General features: G+C 39.1%; 1 protein-coding gene across 3 annotated transcripts; it reads left to right on the forward strand.

Annotated features, from left to right (window-relative positions):
• Positions 1–293: 293 nt before the first annotated feature.
• On the forward strand, positions 294–25,488 carry LRRC58 (leucine rich repeat containing 58). 3 transcript variants are annotated; one of them, XR_009213113.1, is made up of 5 exons: positions 307–883; positions 13,483–13,611; positions 14,291–14,568; positions 18,038–20,156; positions 24,649–25,488. XR_009213113.1 is itself a non-coding variant. In XM_032150077.2 (4 exons), exons 1-4 carry the CDS (start codon positions 384–386, stop codon positions 18,244–18,246), a joined length of 1,116 nt encoding a protein of 371 aa, XP_032005968.1. In that variant the 5' UTR covers positions 294–383; the 3' UTR covers positions 18,247–24,573. The 3 variants fall into 3 exon arrangements, 1 of the variants encoding a protein (XP_032005968.1); XR_009213114.1 differs by lacking the exon at positions 24,649–25,488 and having other exon boundaries at positions 18,038–18,827; positions 20,006–24,573; XM_032150077.2 differs by lacking the exon at positions 24,649–25,488 and having other exon boundaries at positions 294–883; positions 18,038–24,573.

The following is a 25,488-nucleotide window of genomic DNA, read 5'->3' on the forward strand; positions in this document are numbered from 1 at the left end:
TGGGCTGTTTGCCGAGGCAGTCTTGGAGCCCTAGAATAGGTCACTAGGCTCCAGCGACTACAAGGCGCGGCCGCCGAAACCCGGTCCGGCTCAGATGACAATTTGGCAGCCTCTGGGTGTCTGCCTCAGCTCTGCGCCGCCCATGCTGCGCTCTTGCCACTCCGCGCCCCGCGCCTCGTGAGGCAGAGCCCGCCCCAGAGCGGCGCGCGCACCCCAGGGCCTCGCGTCGCGTGACTCGGCCGAGGCGCGCAGGGTTAGCGCCCGCCCGCGCCACTTCCGACTCAGCCCTAGGTTCAGGTTCCGGGGCACCGCAGACCTCCCGACCTGTGGACTGCGCGCGGCGCTGTGGGGAATCCAGCGCCACGCGCCGTGCGGTGGCCAGGATGGAGGAGGTCGGAGCGGCGGTGGTCACGGCTGGGGAGGCCGAACTGAACTGGTCCCGCCTCAGCGTGTCCACCGAGACGCTGGAGTCTGAGCTGCAGGCGCGGGGCGAGGAGCGGCGCGGCGCGCGGGAGGCGCTGCTGCGGCTGCTGCTGCCTCACAACCGTCTGGTGTCGCTGCCACGGGCGCTGGGCAGCGGCTTCCCGCACCTCCAGCTGCTGGACGTGAGCGGCAACGCGTTGACCGCGCTCGGGCCGGAGCTGCTCGCGCTGCGCGGCCTGCGCACGCTGCTGGCCAAGAACAACCGGCTCGGCGGGCCCAGTGCGCTGCCCAAGGGCCTGGCCCAGTCGCCGCTCTGCCGCAGCCTCCAGGTGCTCAACCTCAGCGGCAACTGTTTCCAGGAGGTGCCTGCCTCGCTCTTAGAGCTGCGCGCGCTGCAGACCCTGAGCCTGGGCGGCAACCAGCTGCAGAGCATCCCGGCTGAGATCGAGAACTTGCAGAGGTGAGCGGGTGTGTGCCGGAGGGTGGGGAGGCCTCGGGCGGTGTCCGGGAACCCTGGGGCGCCGGGCCTGGGCACCTCACGTTTGTCACGTAACTATTTCCAAGCTTTCTCTTTAACTGTGCGGTAGTGAGTTCTGCCCAACCATCTCAGCAAGTTGTAAGTATCTGGTATGATCGCATGTGTGACTGTTTGGTATGTTGTTTGGCTTATGCAGATTCTCGAGGCATTTTTTCTGTCTTCCTTATTGAATCTGGGGCGTGATCCGAACTGACTGGAAACTCAAAACAGATGTAAATCAGAGGTTGTCACTTCTTTGCTCAAAAGTCTTCCGTGGTTTTCCATCTCTATAGATCAAAGTACATGCCTTTGAGCATGGCATACAAGGTGCTCTGATCTAACCCTTGCTTTCCACTACATTTGCAGCTTCCTCTTCTCTGTGGCAGTACCAACTACCATTTGTGGAGTTCAGTGACCTATGCATTTTCCCACGTAGAGAAAGCAGCTTGGAGTTGCTGGTAGGCACTCAGTATGTGTTGAATGGATGCAGTGCCTCTGTACACGTGCTGTTTCCCTTGCTTAGAATGTTTCCTTCACCTGGCAGACGCCTATCATCCTTCAAAAGCTATCTCAAGTTATCATCTCTGTGATTCCTTTTTTACTACTCCCTGCACAACAATTTTTTTCTTTACTACTCCCTGCACAAAAAAGTACAGCCTATACTGTACTTTCTCTGTGCTTCATTCATCCTGCCGTTGCATTTACCTTACTGGATATAATTCCTTGTTTACAGGAGTTATCTGCTTCACCTACTAGATTATGCAGTAAATATGTTAAATTTAACTTTAGGAGGAAACAGAGAAACAGGATAATAAAAGTGCCCGGTGGGGGAGTGGGAAGTAGAGCCAAATGTATTGTACAAAACGAAAAAGAGATATCTTCCATCTGTAAGATATTTTCACACTTTATTGTATTTTCAGAGATAACAGAACGTTAAAGGTAGAAGGGACCTCAGAGTTAAGTGTAGCAAAAGAATATTTGCCTGGGAAAAAAGACCTCTTGGTGCTCCAGCCTTAGGCAAGTCACTTGTATCCTAACTGTAGCTTTCTAATCTACAAAATGAAGCATTTGGGCAAGATGTCTCTTCATTTACTCTTCAATAGATATTTATTGAATACCTGCCCCGTGTCAGGCACTGTCCCAAGTATTGGGGATACAATGGTGAACATGATCCAGGAGACAGACATTAAACAACTAACTATGAACCTCATTATTTAATTACAGTGGTTATGAGTTCTATGAAGACCTACAGAATGCCTTGAGACAAAATGACAGAGGCACATGGGAAAGCCCAGAGGCAAGAAGGGTAACTACTAAAATTCTGAAAGAAGGACATTGTACTGGAAAGTGAGCAAGAGGGAAAGTGGCATATATAAATTTGGGCAAGTCAGCCCATGCCAGGTCTTGAAGGCTATGATAAAGTTTGGATTTTATTCTAAGTGCACATGAGAGAGTTTTAAGCATGTGTCTTGTTGCTATGCAAGAATGGAGTGAGGAGAGGGTGAAGAGATAGAGATTTTGAGGGCTGGTTTGAAGGTCATTGTAGTAGGACAAGAGATGATGGTAGCTTATACCAGCTTGATACTAGGAGAAATGATAAGAAATGGAAGATTTGGAGAAAAGATTTAGAGGTAAAATTGACAGCCCTTGGTTCCTTCTAATTTTAATGTTACATAATTCCAGCCTTGGAATTTTCTTAATATACTAACAGGAACCCAAGGAAAGTATTATTTCCATCGTATGGGGAGAAAAGTAGGCAAAAATCTCATTTATTTAATACTTACAACGCAGTAGATCCTATCATAGGTGCTAACTATGCTTTTTAATACTCACAGTGATCCCATGAGATGATGTGCTCCCACTTTTCAGAGACAGAAACTGAAGCTCAGAGAAATTAAGTCACAAGATTACAAGGCTAGTAAGCATTGGAACTATATTTGACCTCTGTGGTCTGTGACTCCAAACCCTTGAATTCTGCACAGTGGCAGAGTACTAGAACCTGAATCTTTGTCGGGGGTTTGGAGGGTCATGGTTTTTTGTTTGTTTTTGTTTTTTGTTTCTTTGAGACGGAGTTTCACTCTGTTGCCCAGGCTGGAGTGCAGTGGCATGATCTGGGCTCACTGCAATCTCCGCCTCCTGGGTTCAAGTGATGCTCTTGCCTCAGCCTCCCAAGTATCTGCGACCACAGGAGCGTGCCATCACGCCGGCTAATTTTTGTATTTTTGGTAGAGACAGAGTTTCACCATGTTGGCCAGGCTGGTCTCAAACTTCTGACCTCAAGTGATCCACCCACTTCTGCCTCCCAAAGTGTTGAGATTACAGGCATAAGCCACTGCACCCAGCCTAGAACTTGACTTCTGTACTGTTGGATTTGTGATCAGGAGGATTTGTCAAAGTCATTCACATAGTTGACTGATCTTCTGACTCAATTTTCTGGGCTAATAACCGTGCTATCTGTGTTTATGGTTCATTGTGCCTTTGACATCAATAATGTATAATATCTTTAACGTCACTGTTTTCATTTTTCAGTTGCGTGCTTTAGTTCTCTTTACTGCTAATAATCGGTAAAGGTTTAGGCTATGCTCCACATGTAAACTCTGATTGACTGTAGGTTAAAAGGGTTGTGTAGAAATATACTCTGAGCTAGAAAAAGCCTTGGCAATGACCCGATTCGTCCCCTTCTATTTACAGATGAGGAAACAGATTTATTATCAGTGCTTTGCTTGAGGCTAGTTAGTGACAAGTGAGAGTTATATGGTTCAGCCTTCAAACACTGCTAACTATTCACTACTAATATGATGCATTAAAGTTTCAAAAATGTAGAGGTGGAGGTTTAGTCTCTTAAACTACCTGTCCGAGAACACCATCTTCTCTAAGAAAATACGTGGATCCTCTAGACTTCATTGGTTACCTTGATTTATATTGATACTATGTATGCCATGCTGCTTTTTAAACCAGATCTAGTATTTTGGCACATTAAGAAGATATGTGTCCTCTGTGAGAGCAATTATTAAAATAGTACAGACTATATAATCCATGAAAACTCCCTCACTCCTTCCACTCTTCATCATTTAAGGAAGGAATAACAAATGAATACTCATGGCTTAATTGGTGTCATTGACCTCTCCAGATTTAGCAAGGTATCTATGTTTTCTATACCCTATTGATTGTTTCCCCTCGTGGCAAAGTCTTTTTTTTTTTTTTTAACGTTTTCTGAAGGATCACTTTCAAAGTATAACAAATAAGTAGATGCTGAAAATCTTACTTATTTTTATGATTAACTTCATTCCCCTGGAGTAAATTAGGCGATCAATGTGAACCATGTGGTTGTGGATGTAGATACATCCCATCAAAATGTGGTTTTTCTTCAGCAAATAAATATAATTGTTTGGCTATAGTATATGGGCAGATTTGTTTTTGTTACATAATGCTGAAAAAGTAGGTATAATTCATATTCTGACTTATTTTTCTGAATCACACCTTTTATTCTTCTCAGTTAGCTTAGACATTAATTGAGGAAGAGCTTAATAGCTTATCACTCAATGGCCAATAGACTTTATTTAAGTAAACAAAAGCTTCAGGATTGTTTGGCAAATCCAGTATGCTAGATATTTGGAGAGTAGGTTTGAGCACAACTGAGTTTCATTGGTACTTTTCTAAAATCTTTTCTTCTTAAGTAATGCCTTCCTTTTTCTGTTCATGATGCCTCTCACCATCTGTTTGATGTGGTTTTGAAAGATTGAGATAGGAGGGTGTGACAAAACAAAAGCTAAAAGTTAATGCTCTCAAATGTTTTGAAGTTAGTGTACAATAGGTTGATATCTTAGGAGATAGATGGCTCAACCAGATGATAGAATGCAGTAAAGTTTAATGAAAACGCTTTTCCACATTTAGAGTCACATACTGAGTTTGTCACTGGCTCTCAACATCGTCCCTCTGACTTTTTTTATTGCCTTAATTTGGGGCAAGTATCAAGAGATGATGCATCTATTTGTGTGTTTACCTTAAAATCCTGTGTTGTGTGTTAGTATTTGAAAATCATTTAATACAAAGATGCTACTTTAAGAAAACTTTCTTTATCCACAGATGTTCTTATCTTTCTGTTTCTTTTCCTTTCTGTTTTCTACCTCTTTGTACATTCCTGTCTTACTTTAATTCCATCTCCCTTTAACCAACCACATAAGATAGGATTAATGTATATTTTTATTTTTTTGTTTTTTGGGGTTTTTTTTTTGGTTTTTGTTTGTTTGTTTGAGTTAGAGTCTCGCCCTGTTCACCAAGCTGGAGTGCAGCGGCATGATCTCAGCTCACTGCAGCCTCTGCCTCCCAGGTTCAGGTGATTCTCCTGCCTCAGCCTCCCAAGTAGCTGTGATTACAGGCACCTGCCATCACACCTGGCTAATTTTTTTTTTATTATTATTTTTAGTAGAGACAGGGTTTCTCCATGTTGGCCAGGCTGGTCTCAAACTCCTGACCTCAAGTGATCCACCTGCCTCAGCTTCCGAAAGTGCTGGGATTAGAGATGTGAACCACTGTGCCCAGCTTAATGTATATTTTTATGATGTTCAGTGTCATTTTTATTTGATTGGAGAAGCAGAAAGCATTTTGTACTTTTACTTGTGCTAGCCTGTTTTTTCAGTGGGTCATTGGTACTTGATAGAGAAAAGGCATCCACTGCAGTATCCCTAAGGATTAGAAACGTGATTCATTTTTCAAGAGACAATTTTAAGGTCAATATATTAATGCTAAACAGGAAAGGAATAATTTGTTCCATAAATTTAGTGAGTACTTTTTTGTTTTCTGTATTCCTCAAATACTGAAAGAATAGAATTGTTCCAACCCTAATTAACAGAGTTGCAATGTTGATAACCACAAGAACTTAAATCCTACAGTTTTGCTACAAATTCAACAACAGTTTCCTTTCTTCTTAAAGAAAAGTGTATTTGGAAACAGTAGAGTGTGTTATAGAAATTTAATTCCCACAAATCATCAAAAGGTGTCAAGTCCCTAGAAATTTGGAAATTATTTGAGTTAGAAAGTAAAAAATAAGCCTGAAACTGTAAATTTAATATAATGGTTATGTAATTTGATTAGTGTTATTCATCAATTGCAAAAGAGAATTTATGTAATTGCAAAATCATGGCCTTAGTTTTAGAACGTCAGATCCTTTTCTGCCAAAGTCAAGGTAACTACTAATGTTTGGCATCCTTTCCGTCTACCTTCCCTGTCCACTTCCAAAGCATTGAAAGAAGACATTGAGTAGCAAATGACCACCAGAGACTAGTTTTTCTTGGTTCCTGACTTTTAATAAGTTCAGGCTACTATAACATGACATAAACTGAGTGACTTATAAACAACACAAATTTATGTGTCACAGTTCTGGAGGCTGGGAATTCCAAGATCAAGGTGCTGGCAAATTTGATGTCTGGTGATGGCTTTCTTCCTGATTCATAGACTGCAGTCTTCTCACTGTGGCCTCACATTGTTACGGGATCTCTGGGGTGTTGATTTTTCTGACCGGAAACCTCTGTGGCCATGGCACTTTTGCCCAAGTTCTTGTCCTGCATCCAGGAAGAATGACGTACACAGACAAGTGAAGGGTAAAGAGGAAGAGTTTTATTTACTGTTAGAATAGCTCAGAGGAGTGAGTAGCTCCTCTCTGTAGGCAGGTCGTCCCTTCAAGTGTTCAGCTCTCAGCAGAGAGGAGGCCTTGGAGAGGGTGGCCCCTCTCCCCAAGCAAGTCATTCGGATGTCTCTGCAGGTCTCTGAAGCTCTTGGAGGTCTCTGAAGCTCTCAGCAGAGAGAGTAGTTCCTCTCTCCCGGCAGGTCATCTCCGCAGCTCTCAGCTTAGAGGATACTCCTCTCTGCAGCTGGTCACCCCATCCCATCTTCTCTCTGTCCTCTTCCTCCTCTGCCCTGTTCTGGCTGAGCCCAGGGCTTTTATGGACCGCAGAGGGGAGGAAGTGCATGCTGATTGGTCCACGGGTGACCATGGGCGGGCGGGAAGAGGCACCAGGAGTCCCCACTCCCATCGGCCTGACTGGCAGCTTGGCCTCCAGCCTTCAGGCCCTCCCTGGCCCAAAGGTGGGGCCTTACTGGAGACCCACCCTCTTCTGCCCAAATCAATCTGCCTCCTGCTGCCATTCATGGCACCTGTGGCTCAGCCCAACTCCCACTCCAAGATGGGAGCAGGGGCTGGAGAGAGGCCAGGCAGCAGGAGAAGATAGCCTCGAGCCTGCAGGGATTGCGGGGTATCCTTCCTGGGGCCGCCAAGGGTGCAGGCTGCAGAGATACCGAGCTCCCAAGAGCATAGAGAGGCTCAGATCCACAGTTACAGTTTAGGTGGCTGTAGCCCCACCAAGGAGGGTGGGGCTTCTCCCTGCTCTGTAGAGCAGGAGGCCTGGGTCTGCAGCTGCAGGTTGGGCCACCACAGCTGCACCTGGGGAGCTCCGGTCCCAACACAGAAGGGGCAGGGCTCCCCCCAGCTCCCTAGAATGTGCAGCCCCAGCCATGCCTCCCTCCCTGTTACATCAACATGATGGAGAGAGGAAGCAAGTTCCCTTGGGAATCTTAGAAGGACACTAATTCCATTAATGAGGGCTCCACCGTCTTGACCTTATCTAATCCTAATTACCACCCAGATACCCCACTTCTTAATACCCTAACATTAAGGAGTTAGGGTTTCAACATGAATTTTGGGAGGGCACAGTCATTCAATCCATAACACTGAACTAAGCAAATAGAAAGGATAATATTTACACTTGCCCTCAGACTCACTCTTCCTTTTTTCACTTTCTTTTCTCCCTCTCTAGACTATATTGCAAGTTATTATTTAGCTATCAAATCCTTTGTAAAAAGGACTTCAAAGTTTGCTCCGTTTTTTTCCCTGATAGTATTCTCATTGAAATAGTTCCTTTTCCAGGAAACTAGTAGTTTCTGTTATTTGGACTCCAAATATTCTATTCTGTTCTGTTCTGTTCTATTCTAGTCAAGTAGCTGTCATCATTGAAAAATGAGGATTTCTGAGTAACTGGGCAGTAACTTATGCCATACTTGGTAGAATTTTAAAAACCCTGCCTAGGAACTTTTTTCAGCAATGCTTAGGCACTTGCAGTAGGAGAATTCAATCTTGTAACCAGTTGACTTTTGCTGCAAGATAATCTTTGAAAGAGAAAGAAAATAACATAAAATTAAAGTTATCTGCTTACTTTTGTAAACATTTTAAGTCTAAAGAGGGAAATGGAATTTTGAAAAGCTTTACACGATCAGAAATATGTTTTTTAAAAGTGTCATTAATCTATATATATTTGTTTGTTTGTTTGAGAGACAGTCTCACTTTGTCACCCAGGCTGGAGTGCAGTGGTGCCACCTCGGCTCACTGCAACCTCTGCCTCCCAGGTTCAAGCGATTCTCCTGCCTCAGCCTCCTGAGTAGCTGGGATTACAGGTGCCTGCCACCTCGCCTGGCTAATTTTTGGGTTTTTTGTTTTTTTGTTTTTTGTTTTTTGTTTTTGTTTTTTTTTTAGTAGAGACGGTATTTTACCAGTTAGCCAAGCCGGTCTCGAACTCCTGACCTCAAGTCATCTGCCTGCCTCAGCCTCCCAAAGTGCTGGGATTAGGTGTGAGCCACTGCACCCGGCCTAATGTATGTTTTAAAAAGACAAAATGTTAGATTAAAGTTGGCATTTTTAATAACCACACATCAAGGAAGGCTGAGATTATGAAAGACAGAAAAATTATACTTGAGAAAATATCTGTAATAAGGCAATCTGCAAAGAATCTTTAAGTACATTTCCTAATTTCAGAGAGGTAAAGGAAGGAACTTCATCAGTGAAGCAAGAATGGGGAGTTTTAAAACTGACAGTTATGAAAACCCCAATTGGAGTTTTTAGAAATGAAAAAATATAATTATGAACTAACTAACTGGACTAAAAGGTGGACGGAAGTCAGCTGAAGAATGAATCCATAAGCTGAAAGATTTTAGTTATTTTCCTGGAATTCAGCTCAAAGAGATAAATAAAAAGTATGAAAGAAATATTAAGACATAGAGGATAGGTCCTGAAGTTAAAACTGCTAAGAGCAGCCGGGCACTGTGGCTCACGCCTGTAATCCCAGCACTTTGGGAGGCCGAAATGGGCAGATCATGAGGTCAGGAGTTTGAGACCAGCCTGGCCAACATGGTAAAACCTAGTCTCTACTAAAAATACAAAAATTAGCCAGGCGTGGTGGCAGGCACCTGTAATCCCAACTACTCGGGACGCTGAGGCAGGAGAATTGCTTGAACCCAGGAGGTAGAGGTTGCAGTGAACCGAGATCGTGCCACTGTACTCCAGCCTAGGTGACAGAGCAAGACTCCATCCAAAAAATAAAAATAAAAAAAAATTAAAAAATAAACTGTTAAGAGCAGTTCTAGAAAGACAATGAAAGAAAGACAATGTGTGAAGTAATAGTGGCTGAAATTTCCCACAGTTAAAGAAAGGGAGCTCTCTAAACTGATATCTTAACATGTCATAGTAAAACTTTAGAACATTAAAGATGAATAAGAAAAAATCTTTACTCCTATTGAGGAAAGAAAAAAAAGATTACCTACAAAGGAACAATAGTAATATTGGCTGTAATAAGATAATGGAGCAGCATCTTCGTAGTGCCAAGGAAAAGTAACTGCCAATCTAAAATTTTATGCCCAGCTAAACTATTACTCAAGAGTGATGGAAAAAAATTAAAACACCAGAAACAAAGGACTCAAAGATTAACAACCATGAGTTCTTGCTGAAAGAACTTCTGAAGGATGCACTCCAAGAAAAATGAACCTTAAATAACAAGCCTCCCAAAAAAATGATAAAATTGGTAAAACATACTGATAAATCCGAATCAATTTATTGATTGGAAATAAATTGGTAGAAAATCAGGGTAGAACTAATTCTAGAAGATGATATGAAGAGAAGGACAGAAGAGAGCATGTGTATGTGTTTGAGAGTGAGAGAGAGTACAAAGAAAATTGAAGGGGGTAACTCCTAGCAAAATAGAAACAGCATATACAGTTCAAAACAGTAGAAGTAGAGGGAAAAGAACAAAAAGAAACTTGAGAAGCACGATAAGAAGCAGAACTAAAGGGAAAAAGTATGTGGAGAGACACCATGATAATAGAAAACACAAGTCCGAACATATCAATCATCAAGTTATGCTCCATTTATGAAGAGTTACACTTAAAAATACACCAATAAGTTATAAGTAAAGGGATAGGAAATGATGTACCAGGCAAATCTGTCATTTCTCATCTGAAGTACTGGATTAGGCTCCAATCTGCTTTTCCTCCTTCTACTCCTGCCCCCAGTGCTCCCCTAACCACTTTTCCAGTTGTTTGCCACTCAATAGCCAAAGTGATCCTTCTAAAGAGTAAGTCAAGTTAAATGATTAGCCTTTGTTCAGAAGTGTTTTTTCGAAACGCTCTTACAGAGGCCCAAAGGGCATTCTGTGATGTGGCCTTCCCAGGCTACCTCTCTGATTTCTTTGATGACCACAGTCCCACCTCAGTCATTCTGATCTACTCATCTACTCAAACTGGCTGTGTTGCTGTTTCACAACACACCAATCACTTTTTCCATTGGGGTTTGTACTCAGTCATTTCATTTAGATCTCTGTTCAGATGTCATCTCCTAAGAGAAACTTTTTCTGACCACCCTCTCTAGAGCATCACTTCCATCACTATCTGATTACTCCCCCTTTTTCTTTGTGACACTTAAAACTATCCGGCATAATAGACATGTTACTGATTTATTGTCTATCTTCGCACTAAAATGTAAACTTATTCAGGTCAAGAACTTGAACTTACTTACATTCTATTCCCTAGAATGGTGCCTGGCACATTGTAGGTGTTCATATTTGTTAACTGGGCATTTTATATGATAGATAATATTATTCCATTTTTAAAAGGAAGAAACTGCAAGATTAAGTAACTGATCCAAATTTTTATACTGGTAAGTTGTAGAGCTAGGATTGAATGAAATAAATACCAACAAAAATAAAACTGGTAAGCAGTGTTGATAATCAGAGGACATAGATTTCAGGGCAAAATGTATTTAAAAGAACAAATAGAGGCCAGGCACCGTGGCTCACGCCGGTAATCCCAGCACTTTGGGAGGCTGAGGTGGGCTGATCACCTGAGGTCAGGAATTCGAGACCAGCTTGGCTAACATGGTGAAACTCTGTCTCTACTAAAAATACAAAAATTAGGCGTGGTGGCAGGGACCTGTAATCCCAGCTCCTCGGGAGGCTGAGGCAGGAGAATTGCTTGATCTAACTCAGGAGGCGGAGGTTGCAGTGAGTCAAGATCATGCCAGTGCACCCCAGCATGGGCGACAGAGTAAGAGTCTGTCTCAAAAAAAAAAAAAAAAGAACAAATAGAAATGATTCATATGAATTAAGGCTCACTTCAGGAAGTTTTTAGCAGTCAGGAGCCTGAATGTATCTGTAGTATAACTTCTGTATATTAATGAGAAAGAAAGCAAAGATTGACAGGACTCTGAAGGGAAGAAGGAAAATCATGTTTATAGTAGGAGACTAACCACCAGAGCAAGAAGGCAAAATAATAAAGAGAAAAAAATTTTGCTCAGTTAACGAGCTCAATCATAATAGCTACATGTTCTTTTTGTACATATAATGCATGAATGAAAATAGACCATGCTCAAGGCCACAAAGGAACAAAGTTACGCAGAATATATAATTTAACAACAGCAGAGTTCCCAACAAATTAATGAGATAAAGCTGCATAATTCATGAGAAAAATAGGTAAATGATATGAACAGGTAATTCTCTAAAGATATACAAATGTCTAAAACCATTAAAAAGATGTTAAACTTCAGTAATAGGGACCTACAGATTTGCAGATTAAAAACACAGAATGGTACCATTTTTTATACCATCAAATAGTAAATAAATAAATAAATACTGGTGATAATACTAGGTGTTGGCAAAGTTGTAGGTTAAGGAGTGCTCTTAAATGCTGATTATGGATTTGTAAATAGCCATGGCTGCACAAGGTAACTTGGCTTTATCTGTTAAAATTACACCATATATTCTAAAATCTGCCACTTCACAGGCAATTCAAGGGAGGGAGACAGTATTTAGTGCATCTGGATGGGGTCAGGACGTCATAGTTTTAAAAATAGCTCAGGGAATTCTTACCGTAGAAGTTTGGGTAACACTTTAGTAGGCTGTTTTCTCCTACATTTAAAGGTGTTTTGAAAAAACAGTAGTTCTACTGAGTTAACAGATTTAACAGGAAGATAAAAGTAATACAATATTGGGAGAAAAAATCTGTATGCATTTGTATACATTTTATTTATTTATTTATTTATAGTATAATATATAAATATATATATATATATATATATATAGTAAGAACTGATCCTGCTACCCCCTGCAAAAATCTTTTGAAGGAAGCCTTTCAACAGTAATCATCAAAGAGTGCTCTCTTTTTTTCTATTTTGGCCATGTCTAAAATGTTAACCTATTGTTGGAAAACAGTATAATTACCTGGAACTTTGATTTTATAGTAGTGGACAATTTACACAGCCTCTGAGAATGTATTTGCTATAATAAGGGCAAAGAAGAAATGTAGAGACTTCATAGTTTTACAGTCTATCCCAAAACAAGCTAGTGGTTTTCCCATTGCCTGTCAGTGCATCAATCAAATCCAAGCATACTAGCATAGAATTCAGGGTTCTTGTAATCTGGTCTCTCTACAACCTTAATCTTTGATTCCTCAAGATGAATTCTCTTCTATTAAAAGGTATGTTCATTGTGCCTTACAAGCCGTCTCCTCCAGCCTGAAGTGTACGCTTTCTTCTTACCTAAATGGGCTGAAGTCACAGCCCTTTGGGGAAGCCTGTTCCATTCAGAACTACTGTGGCCTTTTTAAAACTTTTTTTTTTTTTTTGAGACAGAGTCTTGCTCTGTCGCCCAGGCTGGAGTGCAGTGGTGTGATCTTGGCTCACTGCAAGCTCCGCCTCCCAAGTTCACGCCATTCTCCTGCCTCAGCCTCCTGAGTAGCTGGGCTTACAGGCGCCTGTCACCATGCCTGGCTAATTTTTTCTATTTTTAGTAGAGACGGGGTTTCACCGTGTTAGCTAGGATGGTCTCCATCTCCTGACCTCGTGATCCGCCTGCCTCGGCCTCCCAAAGTGCTGGGATTGCAGGCGTGAGCCACTGCGCCCAGCCTTTAAAAGTTTTATCTTCCTTTTCATTCAACTCCTAATACCATTTATGGTTTGTCCCTCTTATTTTGGTATTGTAATGCCTATTTTTGGCCTTGTTTTGTGTTTCATTATAATGTTATCTAACATTGGTCTGTCTTGTCTGCTTAGCTATAGTATAAGTTTTCTGAAAATTGCATTGTTTCTCTAGAGACTGGATAGCACATAACAAAGCTTAAGTAAAACATTTGCTGAATGAATAGATGAAATGTGTTTTTTGTAGTAGACGCAACGGGGTATCTTTTTCAACTTCATTTGCTTTTTTGGTTTTGTCCGTTTATTTTTGCAGTTTAGAGTGTTTATATCTTGGAGGAAATTTCATTAAAGAAATCCCACCAGAATTAGGAAATCTGCCTTCTCTGAATTACTTGGTATTATGTGACAACAAAATCCAAAGTGTACCTCCTCAACTTTCACAGTGAGTAGTTCCAGGCATTTGTATATACACAGATATCTATGCTTAGTAATTATTGTCTTGTATTCACTCACATGTTTTATATGTAGAAAAGAATTAGATATTCTCAAAGTAAGTGATATGTTAATTATAGTTCTGAGGTTTGCTGTGAGCTGGGTTTTTTAAATTTCACTTTTAAATGCTCTGGTTTATTCCTCAAAATATTTGTTCAGTCTATTTTCTGTAATCAAAGAATTGAGTATTAGCATGTATTTCCCTAGGTTTTATGGGACTTTTAGTGATTTTATATTTGATATGAAACATTTCTATCCTAATTAGGCTTTATAGTGTGAAGGATCTTAATTTATATTGCATTTGAAATCTTTCCTTTTTTTAGATACCTGAATGAAAAAGCATGCCCACTGCCCACCCCCCAAATCTTCAAATCTAGGTTTTATAGCAGTTAGCACATCAGAACACTAAGTATTCTAAATTTGCCAAGATTGCAAGGGCAAAAGTCCTTAATGACATTTACAAATCTGCACTTTGATCTAGTTTCAGCACCTTTTTATTTTTCTTCAATTGACCTTAATCTTAATTGCTCATTCTTAAGGGGAAATCAAGTTCTGTATACCACATATATTCAATGTTTTTGATAGTTACGTTGTTTACTGCCATTGATTTTATACTACATTTATTCTAGGTTACATTCCCTTCGTTCCCTAAGTCTTCACAATAACTTGCTGACATATCTGCCTCGAGAGATCCTCAACCTTATTCATTTGGAAGAGTTGAGTTTACGAGGAAATCCATTGGTTGTTCGTTTTGTTAGAGATTTAACCTATGATCCTCCAACTCTCCTGGAATTAGCTGCACGGACCATTAAGATCCGAAATATTTCCTACACTCCCTATGATCTTCCTGGGAATCTTCTTAGATACTTGGGTTCAGCCAGCAATTGCCCAAACCCAAAGTGTGGAGGTAAGTTAATTCAGTATGCATGTTTCCCACTCATTCAGCTATTTTTTAAATTAATTAAGTCTTCTTTCAGACACAAGCAGTCTCTGTTTCTGTTCCTTTATTTTTTCACTCATTTATGAGAAAGACATTTCACTCTGGATTTTTTAAAAAATTCTTTTTCATAATATTTTAGGATTCATACATAAGGAACATACCCAGGAAGTCTCATCCTGTCTTGACATAAGATAATAAATCAAGATGGTAAAAAACACAAGGAAGTATAAACAGTTCTAATTGTTTAAAAACTTTCTAAAATGTTTGGACACCTTTTATTATTTATTTATTTATTTATTTTTGAGACGGAGTCTCGCTTTGTCGCCCAGGCTGGAGTGCAGTGGTGCGATCTCGGCTCACGGCAAGCTCTGCCTCCCAGGTTCACGCCATTCTCCTGCCTCAGCCTCCCGAGTAGCTGGGACTACAGGCGCTCAGCACCACACCAGGCTAACTTTTTTGTATTTTTTTAGTAGAAACGGGGTTTCACCTTGTTAGCCAGGATGGTCTCGATCTCCTGACCTTGTGATCCACCTGCCTCGGCCTCCTAAAGTGCTGGGATTACAGGCGTGAGCCACCGTGCCCGGCCCACCTTTTATATTTATTTGAATGATATTTTCTTAGACTCACCATTCCCTGTATCAGATTTAATAGGGTATGATTCAAGATGTATGAGAATGGGCTGAATGTGTGCCAGTTACAGAACGTACCCAAAACTTTATGTTCTTTTAAGTCCATGGTTCAAAATGTCCTGAGTTTAGAGCATTTGAACAGAATTATGCAAATGATTTAAGGCAGAGTCAGGTAAGTATCCCAAGGAATTCAAAATGCTTCTGGAAATCAAAGGAGGGGGAGAGTATATTTAATTAGATCTGGAAACAATGAGCTAATTCTTGAGGTATGAATTAGATTTTGATAGGATAAAATTGAGGATAGGAAATTTTTCAGATGGAGAGTACAAAGTGGAGACAGAAGAGTATGGGGCAGACTGTTGGATGAGTAGTAATTTGCCCCAAATGTAAGGTTAGGGGAGTAATGAGAGTGAAAAGCTACATTGAGTCCAGATTGTGAAGAGCCTGAAGGGCCAGGGTGTGTGGGTGAGAATTAGTGACTGATAGTAGGTCATTTTTCACTTTGGCTCCCTCATAAAAGACTACTTTTAAAAAATCCAATAGGTACTGAGGAAATGCTGCATAATGATGATCAAAACCAGGTGAGACTTTCTCTGGCAGTCTGATCTTGTCTTGAAGCTATTACAAGGTTAAAAGGGAGAAAATTATCAAATTCTTCAAAGATGGTTAAAAGATAAAACACTTTTGAGTTTAAAAAAGATAATGCTCTGGGTCATTTCTGGCCACCCACTCTTAGAAGTAGAGATTGCAGCACTGTGCCAAGTTCAAAGTGCTTACGCTTTTCTCTGATTCTCCATTCCTGAATTAACTTTCACAGTGACAGAGGAAAACACATAGGGCAGCATTCACACCAGGCCCTCAGGCCTGAAAGTCTAAATCTCTTTGAATTCATGCTTTTCTGGAAATGGACCTTTACAGGAATTCTCTTTTCTCTCTTCAATATTTCCTTAATGACTTCTTTAGTATACCGATGTGCCGTTTATCTTAGGAACAAAAATGCTTTAAAAATTACCAGCTTAAGGCCGAGTGTGGTGGCTCATGCCTGTCTGTAATTCTATCACTTTGGGAGGCTGAGGCAGGAGGATCTCTTTTTTTTCTTCTTTTCTTTTTTTTTTTTTTTTGAGACGGAGTCTTGCTGTATTGCCCAGGCTGGAGTGCAGTGGTGCAATCTCGGCTTACAGCAAGCTCCACCTCCGGGGTTCACGCCATTTGAGGCAAGAAGATCTCTTAAGCCCAGGAGTTTGAGACCAGCCTAGGCAACATAGCGAGACCCCGTCTCTACAAAAAATAAAAACATTAGTTGGGCATAGTGGCATGTGCCTGTAGTCCCAGCTACTCAGGAGGCTGAGGTAAGAGGATGGCTTAGGTCCAGGAGTTCAAGGGTGCCATGAGTTGTGATCATGTCATTGCATTCCAGCCTGGGTGACACAGTGAAACCCTGTCTCTTAAAAAAAAAAAATCAGTTTAAAATTTGAGATAATCTATGAAATGAACCATTAGGTATTTTGCCCCTCAAATTCGTTAGTTATTAAACTGTAACTTAAACAAAAGTACTTTTACATTCTCAGAGATGTTTTTCTTTGTATAATCTGAAATCTTATAAATCACAAGATAGTATTATACTGCTTTAGTTCGTAGTAACTCCCCTGATGCTTTATTTTATTTCTTTCATCTGTTTTCAAGAAGCTAACACATTTTGGGGGATTTATTATTGGTCTATGACTGACCAACTTATTGAATGTATTTACTTTCCTAAATCATTGAGAGTAATATACCACAAATTTCCCCTTTTTTATACTTACTACAGGATCAAAAAAACTACATGATCAAAAAAACTACATGGTTAGTTGAGATATCAGGAAAAAAATAGAAGTAGAATTCATTGTTTTTCCTTTGCTTGGACCACATCCTTTAATTTTGGTCCCTTATGTGATAAACACACAGTATTTGGTGCCAGAAGAAACTTAGGCACAGTATAGAGCTTGAGATTCCTCTCCAGAGAGGTGATTGGACCAAAATTCTAGATGTTCTGGTTATGCTGCAACCATTGTGACAGTCTTTGTCTGTTAGAGATTTGCAGTATCATTTTAAGGACCAGCTAGAATCCAGAGGCACAGCAACGTCTGCTTTCCTCTCAGCTCTAGCTCTGTTTTTACTTAAGGGCCACAGTCGAGGAGCACTAACCTAGGAATCAAAAGGGCCAGATATTACTTTCAGTTTACCTGACGATGTGTAATTGTATGAGAATCAAGTGAGATCATCAGTGAAACAGATTTGAGGCCTGTAGATTTACAGTCTTTGGAAATGTAAAATGGCATTTATTTCTTTAAATTTTGCCTTCCCAGTACATAAAAACAGGAGTGCCAAAAGTCATCCCCTTTCTGAAAATTTTTTGTGTACTAATTCTTTAAGATAATTATTAAAGGAGTTTTTATGTTGTTTTGTTTTAGTCTGTGACTGTAGGGTAGGGGGTGGCTTGGGTAATAGAGAAAGGGCACCTCAGGTATCCTAAAATCTCCATCAGCCATTGCCCCAAGTCTCCCAGAGAAAAGAAGCTAGGTACACGGCGTCCTTTCTGTGCCTGCTCCCTTTAAGATAAATTTCCTGGTTACCTCTTTGCACCCAGATTCTATCTTTAAGACCTTCCAGTAGGCTTATAGACAGCTATACAAGCAAGTACTACTTCTGCTTAAGATTCACAACAGAAGATGGTGTATGACATTTCTCCAGAACACTGGAGAAAGGGCTGAAAAAGAAATTGATTCCTTGCTTTGTAATGATTACTTTGTATTCCGTCTTCTCTTTAGGAGTCTACTTTGACTGCTGTGTCAGACAAATTAAATTTGTGGACTTCTGTGGGAAGTATCGCCTCCCACTGATGCATTACTTGTGTTCGCCAGAATGCTCTTCCCCTTGCAGTTCTGCCTCTCACAGCTCCACATCCCAGAGTGAGTCTGACTCAGAAGATGAAGCTAGTGTTGCTGCACGCAGAATGCAGAAAGTTCTTCTTGGTTGACCAGGAGTGCACAGTGGTGTGAAATACTTAAAAAACTGAGCAAAGATGGTTAGACAAGAAAATAGAACTTGAAGTTCACTAGAAATCTTATCTTCATCTTAAGTGTTCATGAAAGAGTCTGGGATGATATAAAACATTTTGTGTTTCATCTACCCATTCAGCAGGAATGAGTCCAGTCCCATGTTTAGATTATTTTAACATAATTTGTGAATGATAGTTCCACATTTGGCTGATGGTTTGCAGTTTTCACTCAAGTTTTGCATGAATCACAAAGCAGAATGGTACCTTTTGAAGAGCAGTTCTGCAGTAAGCCATGAGTAGTATAACTTTTGGCAGTTGAGATGAAGAAAGTGAGAAATTATGAAAGCTAGAATTGCCAGAGTTGCCCTTGGGTTTAGGTAGAACACTATATACCATATATGCTATATACCATATATACTATATATACCATATATATATTATACACCGTAAACAGGATTAACCCTCCCTTTTTTAATTGCCTGTATGTCTAGATTACAGAACTATTCAGAGAAGCTCACAGATGGTTACATGGGACGTAAACCTTTCTGACAAACTAACTGGTAAAGTAAGGCATATAATGTTTACATGAGATATTAAAACTTTTTCATTCTTTTCCTTTGTTCTATATGATTGCTATTAACCTTATGTAATCTAGCAATGACTGTTATAGTGCCTTAATCCATCAAGGATATAAAAATGTATTCAAGAAATAATGCCAGAGCAACCTATAACCCGACATACCATGCAGAACATTTAAAAATATTCTTTAACAGAACTAGGTAAATAACTGTATATCTAATATCCGATCTCATCGCCCTCTTAACATTTTTTTGTTTAAATGTGCACTCATCCCTTATAAGCACATTACTTTTACACTTAATGGTAGGCCACAATCTTGATCAATCTGTTCATCATAAGACAGAGTAAGAATTTTTAACAGAAAATTCTAAAAGAGATAGAAGCTAGGAAAGCTTCTTTATATCTTGCATTAAATGGGTAGGGAAAAAATACGACTCTTGCCTGTGTCACGTACTGGACCATGTTTCTCTACTTTTTAAAGAAAAACTAATACAACTAGAAAAACATCACAACAAGCCAAATAAAAATGAGGAAAAGGAGTCATTGTCCTTATACCTAATAGAACAGTTTCCAGAACTACTTTAACCATGGAAGCACTTTTGAAAATAAAGTATTAATAAAATAGAAAAAAATTATTAAATATATTGTATCCTTAATGTATAGCAGGAAAATAGTTTCACAAATTAATTGCTGTTAGAAATTACCAAATTTTTGTTAACTAGTTTAATGTGCAATACAAATTGAATAATAGTACAACTATAAGTTGATATAAAGTAAGTGCGTACTGGTAATCATTAAATAACTAATAACATGACTTGTTGGTAAATGTTAAACATACAGTAAGAAATGTTAAATATACAGGTCAGATAGGCATTAGAACATCAGGTGATACCTTTTCTGATTTCTGGCATTCATGGCACACCATTTCTTAAAAGCAGATTGTTGTATAATAACATATACATGTATTAGGGTTTTTTTCATATATATTTTTTATTTGAGAAGAAACTAGCATAATTCAGGGTTTATGTGTTTATTTGTATATTAATTCATGAAACATGAGAGTTTCATGAACTGCAGATGTGAAACGCTGCTATAGAATGAATCCCTTCACCTTTACCTTGTTATAATGTAGTAAGATTTTGTTTTCCTTTTGACTCAGAAATTTTCTATGTCTATAGAAGTAATCTAATGTGTTCCTACTGCCTAGAAGAGTAATACATGGGTGATTATATCATAAAATAGAGGTATAAAGTCTTCGCTTACTTCTCCATGTGAGCCACAGCAAGCTGCAGACTGTACAGTTATGAAAGGTAAAGATGACTTAGGCTGTGCCTAAGTGACAAACGTAAAATGTTTTGTAAATAAGTGACTTATCTAAGATACATAAGATATTTTCATAGAAAATAATGTATTCATAGTAAAATACTCAAATTGATAGGACCAATTTTTTCTGGCCTAAATGCTTACGCCTAATTCCTAATCAATTACCAGCTTGACTTAAGTAACTGCTTGAGTAGTCTTCTAAGAGTTAGTCTTTGTAAAATGGATAGGTATGTAAATATATAACCTTGCATACGCTTTCCAGCTTCCTAGAAAGAAGGTCTACTGCTTCATTTTTTACGGATGTAAATAGATCCAACCAGAGACAGTTTCTGGCCTTTGCATATAAGAATATAGATGTATACCACAGTATTATTTCAACAAAATGTTATGGTTCTAGGTATAGTTGAAAAATCTATGATCAGTGTACAACTGTCTTTTGGTAATTTTTAATGAAGTCTACATTTAGCTGTTGGTTTTATCTTTCTTAAATCTTTGACCTAACCTTTTGTAAGAGTGGCTAATAATTTCTAAGATTTTCCCTGTTTCTTTTTCCTACCTTTCCTTTTCTCGTACCTGATTGGAGAAATTAATCAGAAGTCAGATACAAGGTATTTGATAATCTAGAAACCAGATAATCAGCTCCCAAGTCATACAGCTAACTATGCATTTAAAATAACAGTCTGTTTCTTTAGTTCCTAGGTCATATATTTGTTTTTAATTACGGTAAATGAACTTTAATTGGGGTTTTTAAAAGACAGAATTAGTGAAGTCTAATTTTTATAATGAAATAAGTTTTTGATATTGCTCTACTTGGACAATTTTAGTGACCAAAACTATGGATAAAACTGCTTAAGCATAACATTAATATATTTAGAATGGCATTCTTCAGTGCTAGTATTTGAAATTGGAATTAGTACATTGTGCATTCTTAGTAGTCTTTATCCCTAGAATCAATTCTCTCAGCATCACCAAACTGAGTTGGTGAAATAGTGCTAAGATTCTGGGCAATAGGAAGATTAGTGAATATGATACATTGATTCCAGGGTGCCAGGGATTGGCTGACATTAAGGACCAGCTGGCCAGGGTCCTCAGTATTCTAGTATTTGAGTAGTGGAGGTAAATCCAAAGGCGACTGGTTATATTTTACTTCTGAATGTGTGCTGAAGTGTCTCTTGTTCAAAAATTCTTGATATTTAGAGCTTCAAGTTACCACATTTAAAAGTAAAGACTTGGCACGGTGGCACACACCTATAATCTTAGCACTTTGGGAGGCCGAAGTGGGTGGATCATATGCAGTCAGGAATTTGAGACCAGCCTGGCCAACATGGTGAAACCTCATGTTTGCTAAAAATACAAAAATTAGCCGGGCGTGGTGACGCACACCCATAGTCCCAGCTAACTCCGGAAGCTAAGACAGGAGAATCACTTGAACTTGGGAGACAAAGGTTGCAGTGATCTGAGATCACTCCGCAGCACTCCAGCCTGGGTGAGAGTGAGACTCTGTCTCACACAAACAAACAAACAAAAAACAACAACAACAAAAATTTGCATTGTAAATTGTACTTCAAATTTGAGCAGTTTTTGTGTTTGTGTAGATTAAAGTAAAAAGCAGTCTACAATAATGTTTTGTAATACTGCACACCAGTTTTACCAGATTTTGTAACTATCAGATTTAAAGAAAAAAAGAGAAGGAAGAGGCTGATTGCTGGAGTGTTAAAGAATTTATCTTTAGAAGCCACAGGGCTAGAAGAGAAGTCACCAAACACCTAGGGACAGTCTAGGCCAAGAAAGCCCTTTAAAGTAATAGTGAATTGTTTTAAAATTAAGTTATTGAGTGGCCTACTGACTACCATCCAAAAACCTTTCTCACCAAATTTGTTCAGTGTTTGCTATTGGGAGATTGTCCATATCCCTCCATAATTAAGGGCCAGCAAGTAATAGGATCTTCTTACAGCTAACCTTGCTCTTCCCAAAGGGAGAAAGTAATACATCATTAACCTGGAATTTGTGGTATAACAGGTAGCCTTGGTTAGTGTTTACCTTTTCACTATGTAAAAAAGAAAAAACACAAAGCAAACAGTGCAAATAAAATCTGATCTTTTAAAAGCATTTTAGCAGCAGCTATTTATGTAAAAAGTTAATTGTTATTATTCCTAAATTTTCATAAGACCCTTGGTAGACAAAACTATCAGTTATATTATGTATATATAAGGTGAGTTAAGCTGCATTTAGTTAGGAACATTTAATTTTTACCTAAATAATCCTTTTTTCATCCAAAAGTAGAGATTTTATTATGTCATTATGACTATTACTCTCGATTTAGTCCAAAATAGTGAGCTTTTAAGTTGTGCCAGGTACTTAACAATAGTAAAAGCTATTGTATAGATTTTTATGCAATGTGACCTATAATGCATAGTTCCTTCTGTATTGAATGTCCCTGTTTCCATATTAAGTGCTATGCCCTGTATAACATTAGTGAATTTAATAGTGTACAATTTTGGGCCAGGCGTGGTGGCTCACACCTGTAATCCTGGCACTTTGGGAGGCAGAGACAGGCAGATCACCTGAGGTCAGGAGTTCGAGATCAGCCTGGCCAACATGGCAAGATCACGTCTCTACTAAAAAATACAAAAATTAGCCGGGCGTGGTGGCACATGCCTGTAGTCCCAGCTACTCAGGAGGCTGAGGCAGGAGAATCGCTTGAACCCAGGAGGTGGAGGTTGCAGTGAGCCGAGATCGCACCACTGCACTCCAGCCTGGGAGACAGAGCAAGACTCTATCTCAAAAATAAAAATAAAAAATTGCGTACAATTTTGTATTTTCATAGTCGTATCTTTTTAAAGGTATCACTGATTTCAGTTGTGGTCAGGAAGTATATGCCTTAAATCCTCTACTCTAGACCCAAAGTTTGGAGAGCTATATTATTTAATAAGTTGTTTGTGACAGCCTTGTTACCTTTTTCATTTGATTTAAGAGAGAAAGACTGTGATCCTGACAGATTCCTTCTCATAAAATGGCCTAATGTGTATCAGTCTAGGACTTCTGGGGATGGAACCTCTAATATGCATTCTGTCCCAGGATATCAAAGCCATAAGAATCAGGGTCCCCTGAAATAAAATCACTGAAAAGATATGTTCTGTTATATATTATTTTAAAAATTTATCTGGTGCCACCAAAGAATGACAGCAGTTTCTAACCAACTTCATATTTATAGCATCTTATGAAGATATTGTAAGGCTTAGCATATTTTGCCACTGGTTTTCTTTGTAATATAGGTTGAAAGTGAGACATGTTTGAATACTTTTGTATGTAAATATCTCCCATTCTTTTCTATCTCTTCTTGGTCTATAATTACTAAGAACTGATACTTAAAAAACAGTTCACTAATGAACTCTGCATATTATTGAACACTCATAGGGCAATATTGATTTGGGTGCTACTAGACTTTTACCTAACATTAGTCTTTCTCAATAGTTGTTGTAAAGGATAGTATTCAATCCAGTAAATATTAAAGTGTATTAGTTTAATGAAGGTTATTTATATACTGTCATACCACAAAGCTATGGTGGAAAGAACGTCTGCATTCACCAGAATGTACTTGTTCCTTTGGCTGTGTATAAATTGGATAAGACTTTTTTATTGTAAGTTCCAGCTGTTGGAAGATACGGGGATAAGATTGACATTGCTGTTGCAGTATTGCAAAAACATGACTAAATTGGTTAATTATGTCTACCGCTTATGTTTAAGAGAATCCTTTCACTAACTTAAATTGTTAACATTGTTGTGATATTGAGAAAGAATATTAACCTAAACAGTCACTTTACAACAATCACGTAAAGATATGTGTGCCTGCAGTTGAGGTTTTTTGCATTTCTGAGCCTGCTTTGTATTCATGAGAAACAAAAACATAATGGGAGAAAAGTTTTAAATAACCAGCAGTGTAAGTTTTTGTAAAGTTTGGGATGTCAAAGTATTAACGAAGGATACTGAAAACATACTTTTACTTTGGTCAAATTACTTTTTATCATCTGATTTCTTAATTTTCTGTATTTGAAATCTTGCAAATTAGGAATATCTACATCTATTAGATAAATAGATAACTAAAACTTAATGGTAGAAATAAGTGTAATTCCGCAACATGATTCAACAATTTTTATTTTTAGGATAAGTTATTGTTCATTATATTAATATCAAATTTATATATTGCCTTGTAATGCTAAATGCTCTTAAAAGAATATATGGGCTACTTCAATTCTACCACCTTCTTCCCCCTCCCCCAGGACATACAAAAGTTCTTACATTAACCAGTCCTCTGTGTGAATTTTGCCATATCAAACATTGTGCCTTATTTTAATAAAACTGTTTTGTTGGAATCCAGTTCTATATTAAAGTCTCTATAATGTTGATATTTGCCTGATTACTTGTTACATCATTGAATACATACATTAAGTATGTACTAACATTGACTCTCTGTTCTAGATGCAATGGATAAAAGATAGACTTGTCTACTAGTCTTCTGCTTCCACAGTCTCAATACACTTACGGATGCATGCTCTAATAAGAAATTGGTGAGATCATCTTGCTGACTAAGGCCAGTTCTTGCATTTAGTACAGAATGACATAGTCTTAACCCAGAGTAATATAGTTCTAACTGAGCACATTGACATAGCACTTCATATCAGTATTTTATAGTGCCATTATTTTGGTGACATTAGAACACCTGACATTTTCCTAGATTCCAAGATATGGAAAAATATTGTGGTTATAAGTTGGGGTAAACAGAGTGGATAGGAAGGACATGTACTTTGCAAAACAGCTAATGTTTCAAATGTGCTAAGATGGAAGAAACTCAGCACTTGCCTGGTTAATATACAGGACGGTGATACGGTTTGGCTGTGTTGCCACCCAAATCTCATCTTGAATAATCCCCCCGTGTTGTGGGAAGGACCCAGTGTGAGGTAATTGAATCATGGGGTGGGTTTTCCCATGCTATTCTTGTGGTAGTGAATAAGTCTCATGAGATCTGATGGTTGTAAAAAGGGCAGTTCTCCTGCACAAGCTTGCTGCCACTTAAGACGTGCCTTTCCTCATTTGCCTTCCACCAGGATTGTGAGGCCTCCCCAGCCATGTAGAACTGTGAGTCCATTAAACCTTTTTCTTTATAAATTACCCAGTCTCGGGTATTCCTTCATAGCAGTATGAAAATGGACTAATACACATGACTTCTTGGCAAAGACAGGCCCAAGAAATTTGAGGGAGAAGAGAAAACACATAGAGTGTAATTCTGATCTCTTTCCTTTTTTTTGAGACGGAGTTCTG

Source organism: Hylobates moloch, unplaced genomic scaffold (assembly GCF_009828535.3).
Source record: "Hylobates moloch isolate HMO894 unplaced genomic scaffold, HMol_V3 SCAFFOLD_4, whole genome shotgun sequence".
In the NCBI taxonomy this organism is placed as follows: Eukaryota; Metazoa; Chordata; class Mammalia; order Primates; family Hylobatidae; genus Hylobates; species Hylobates moloch.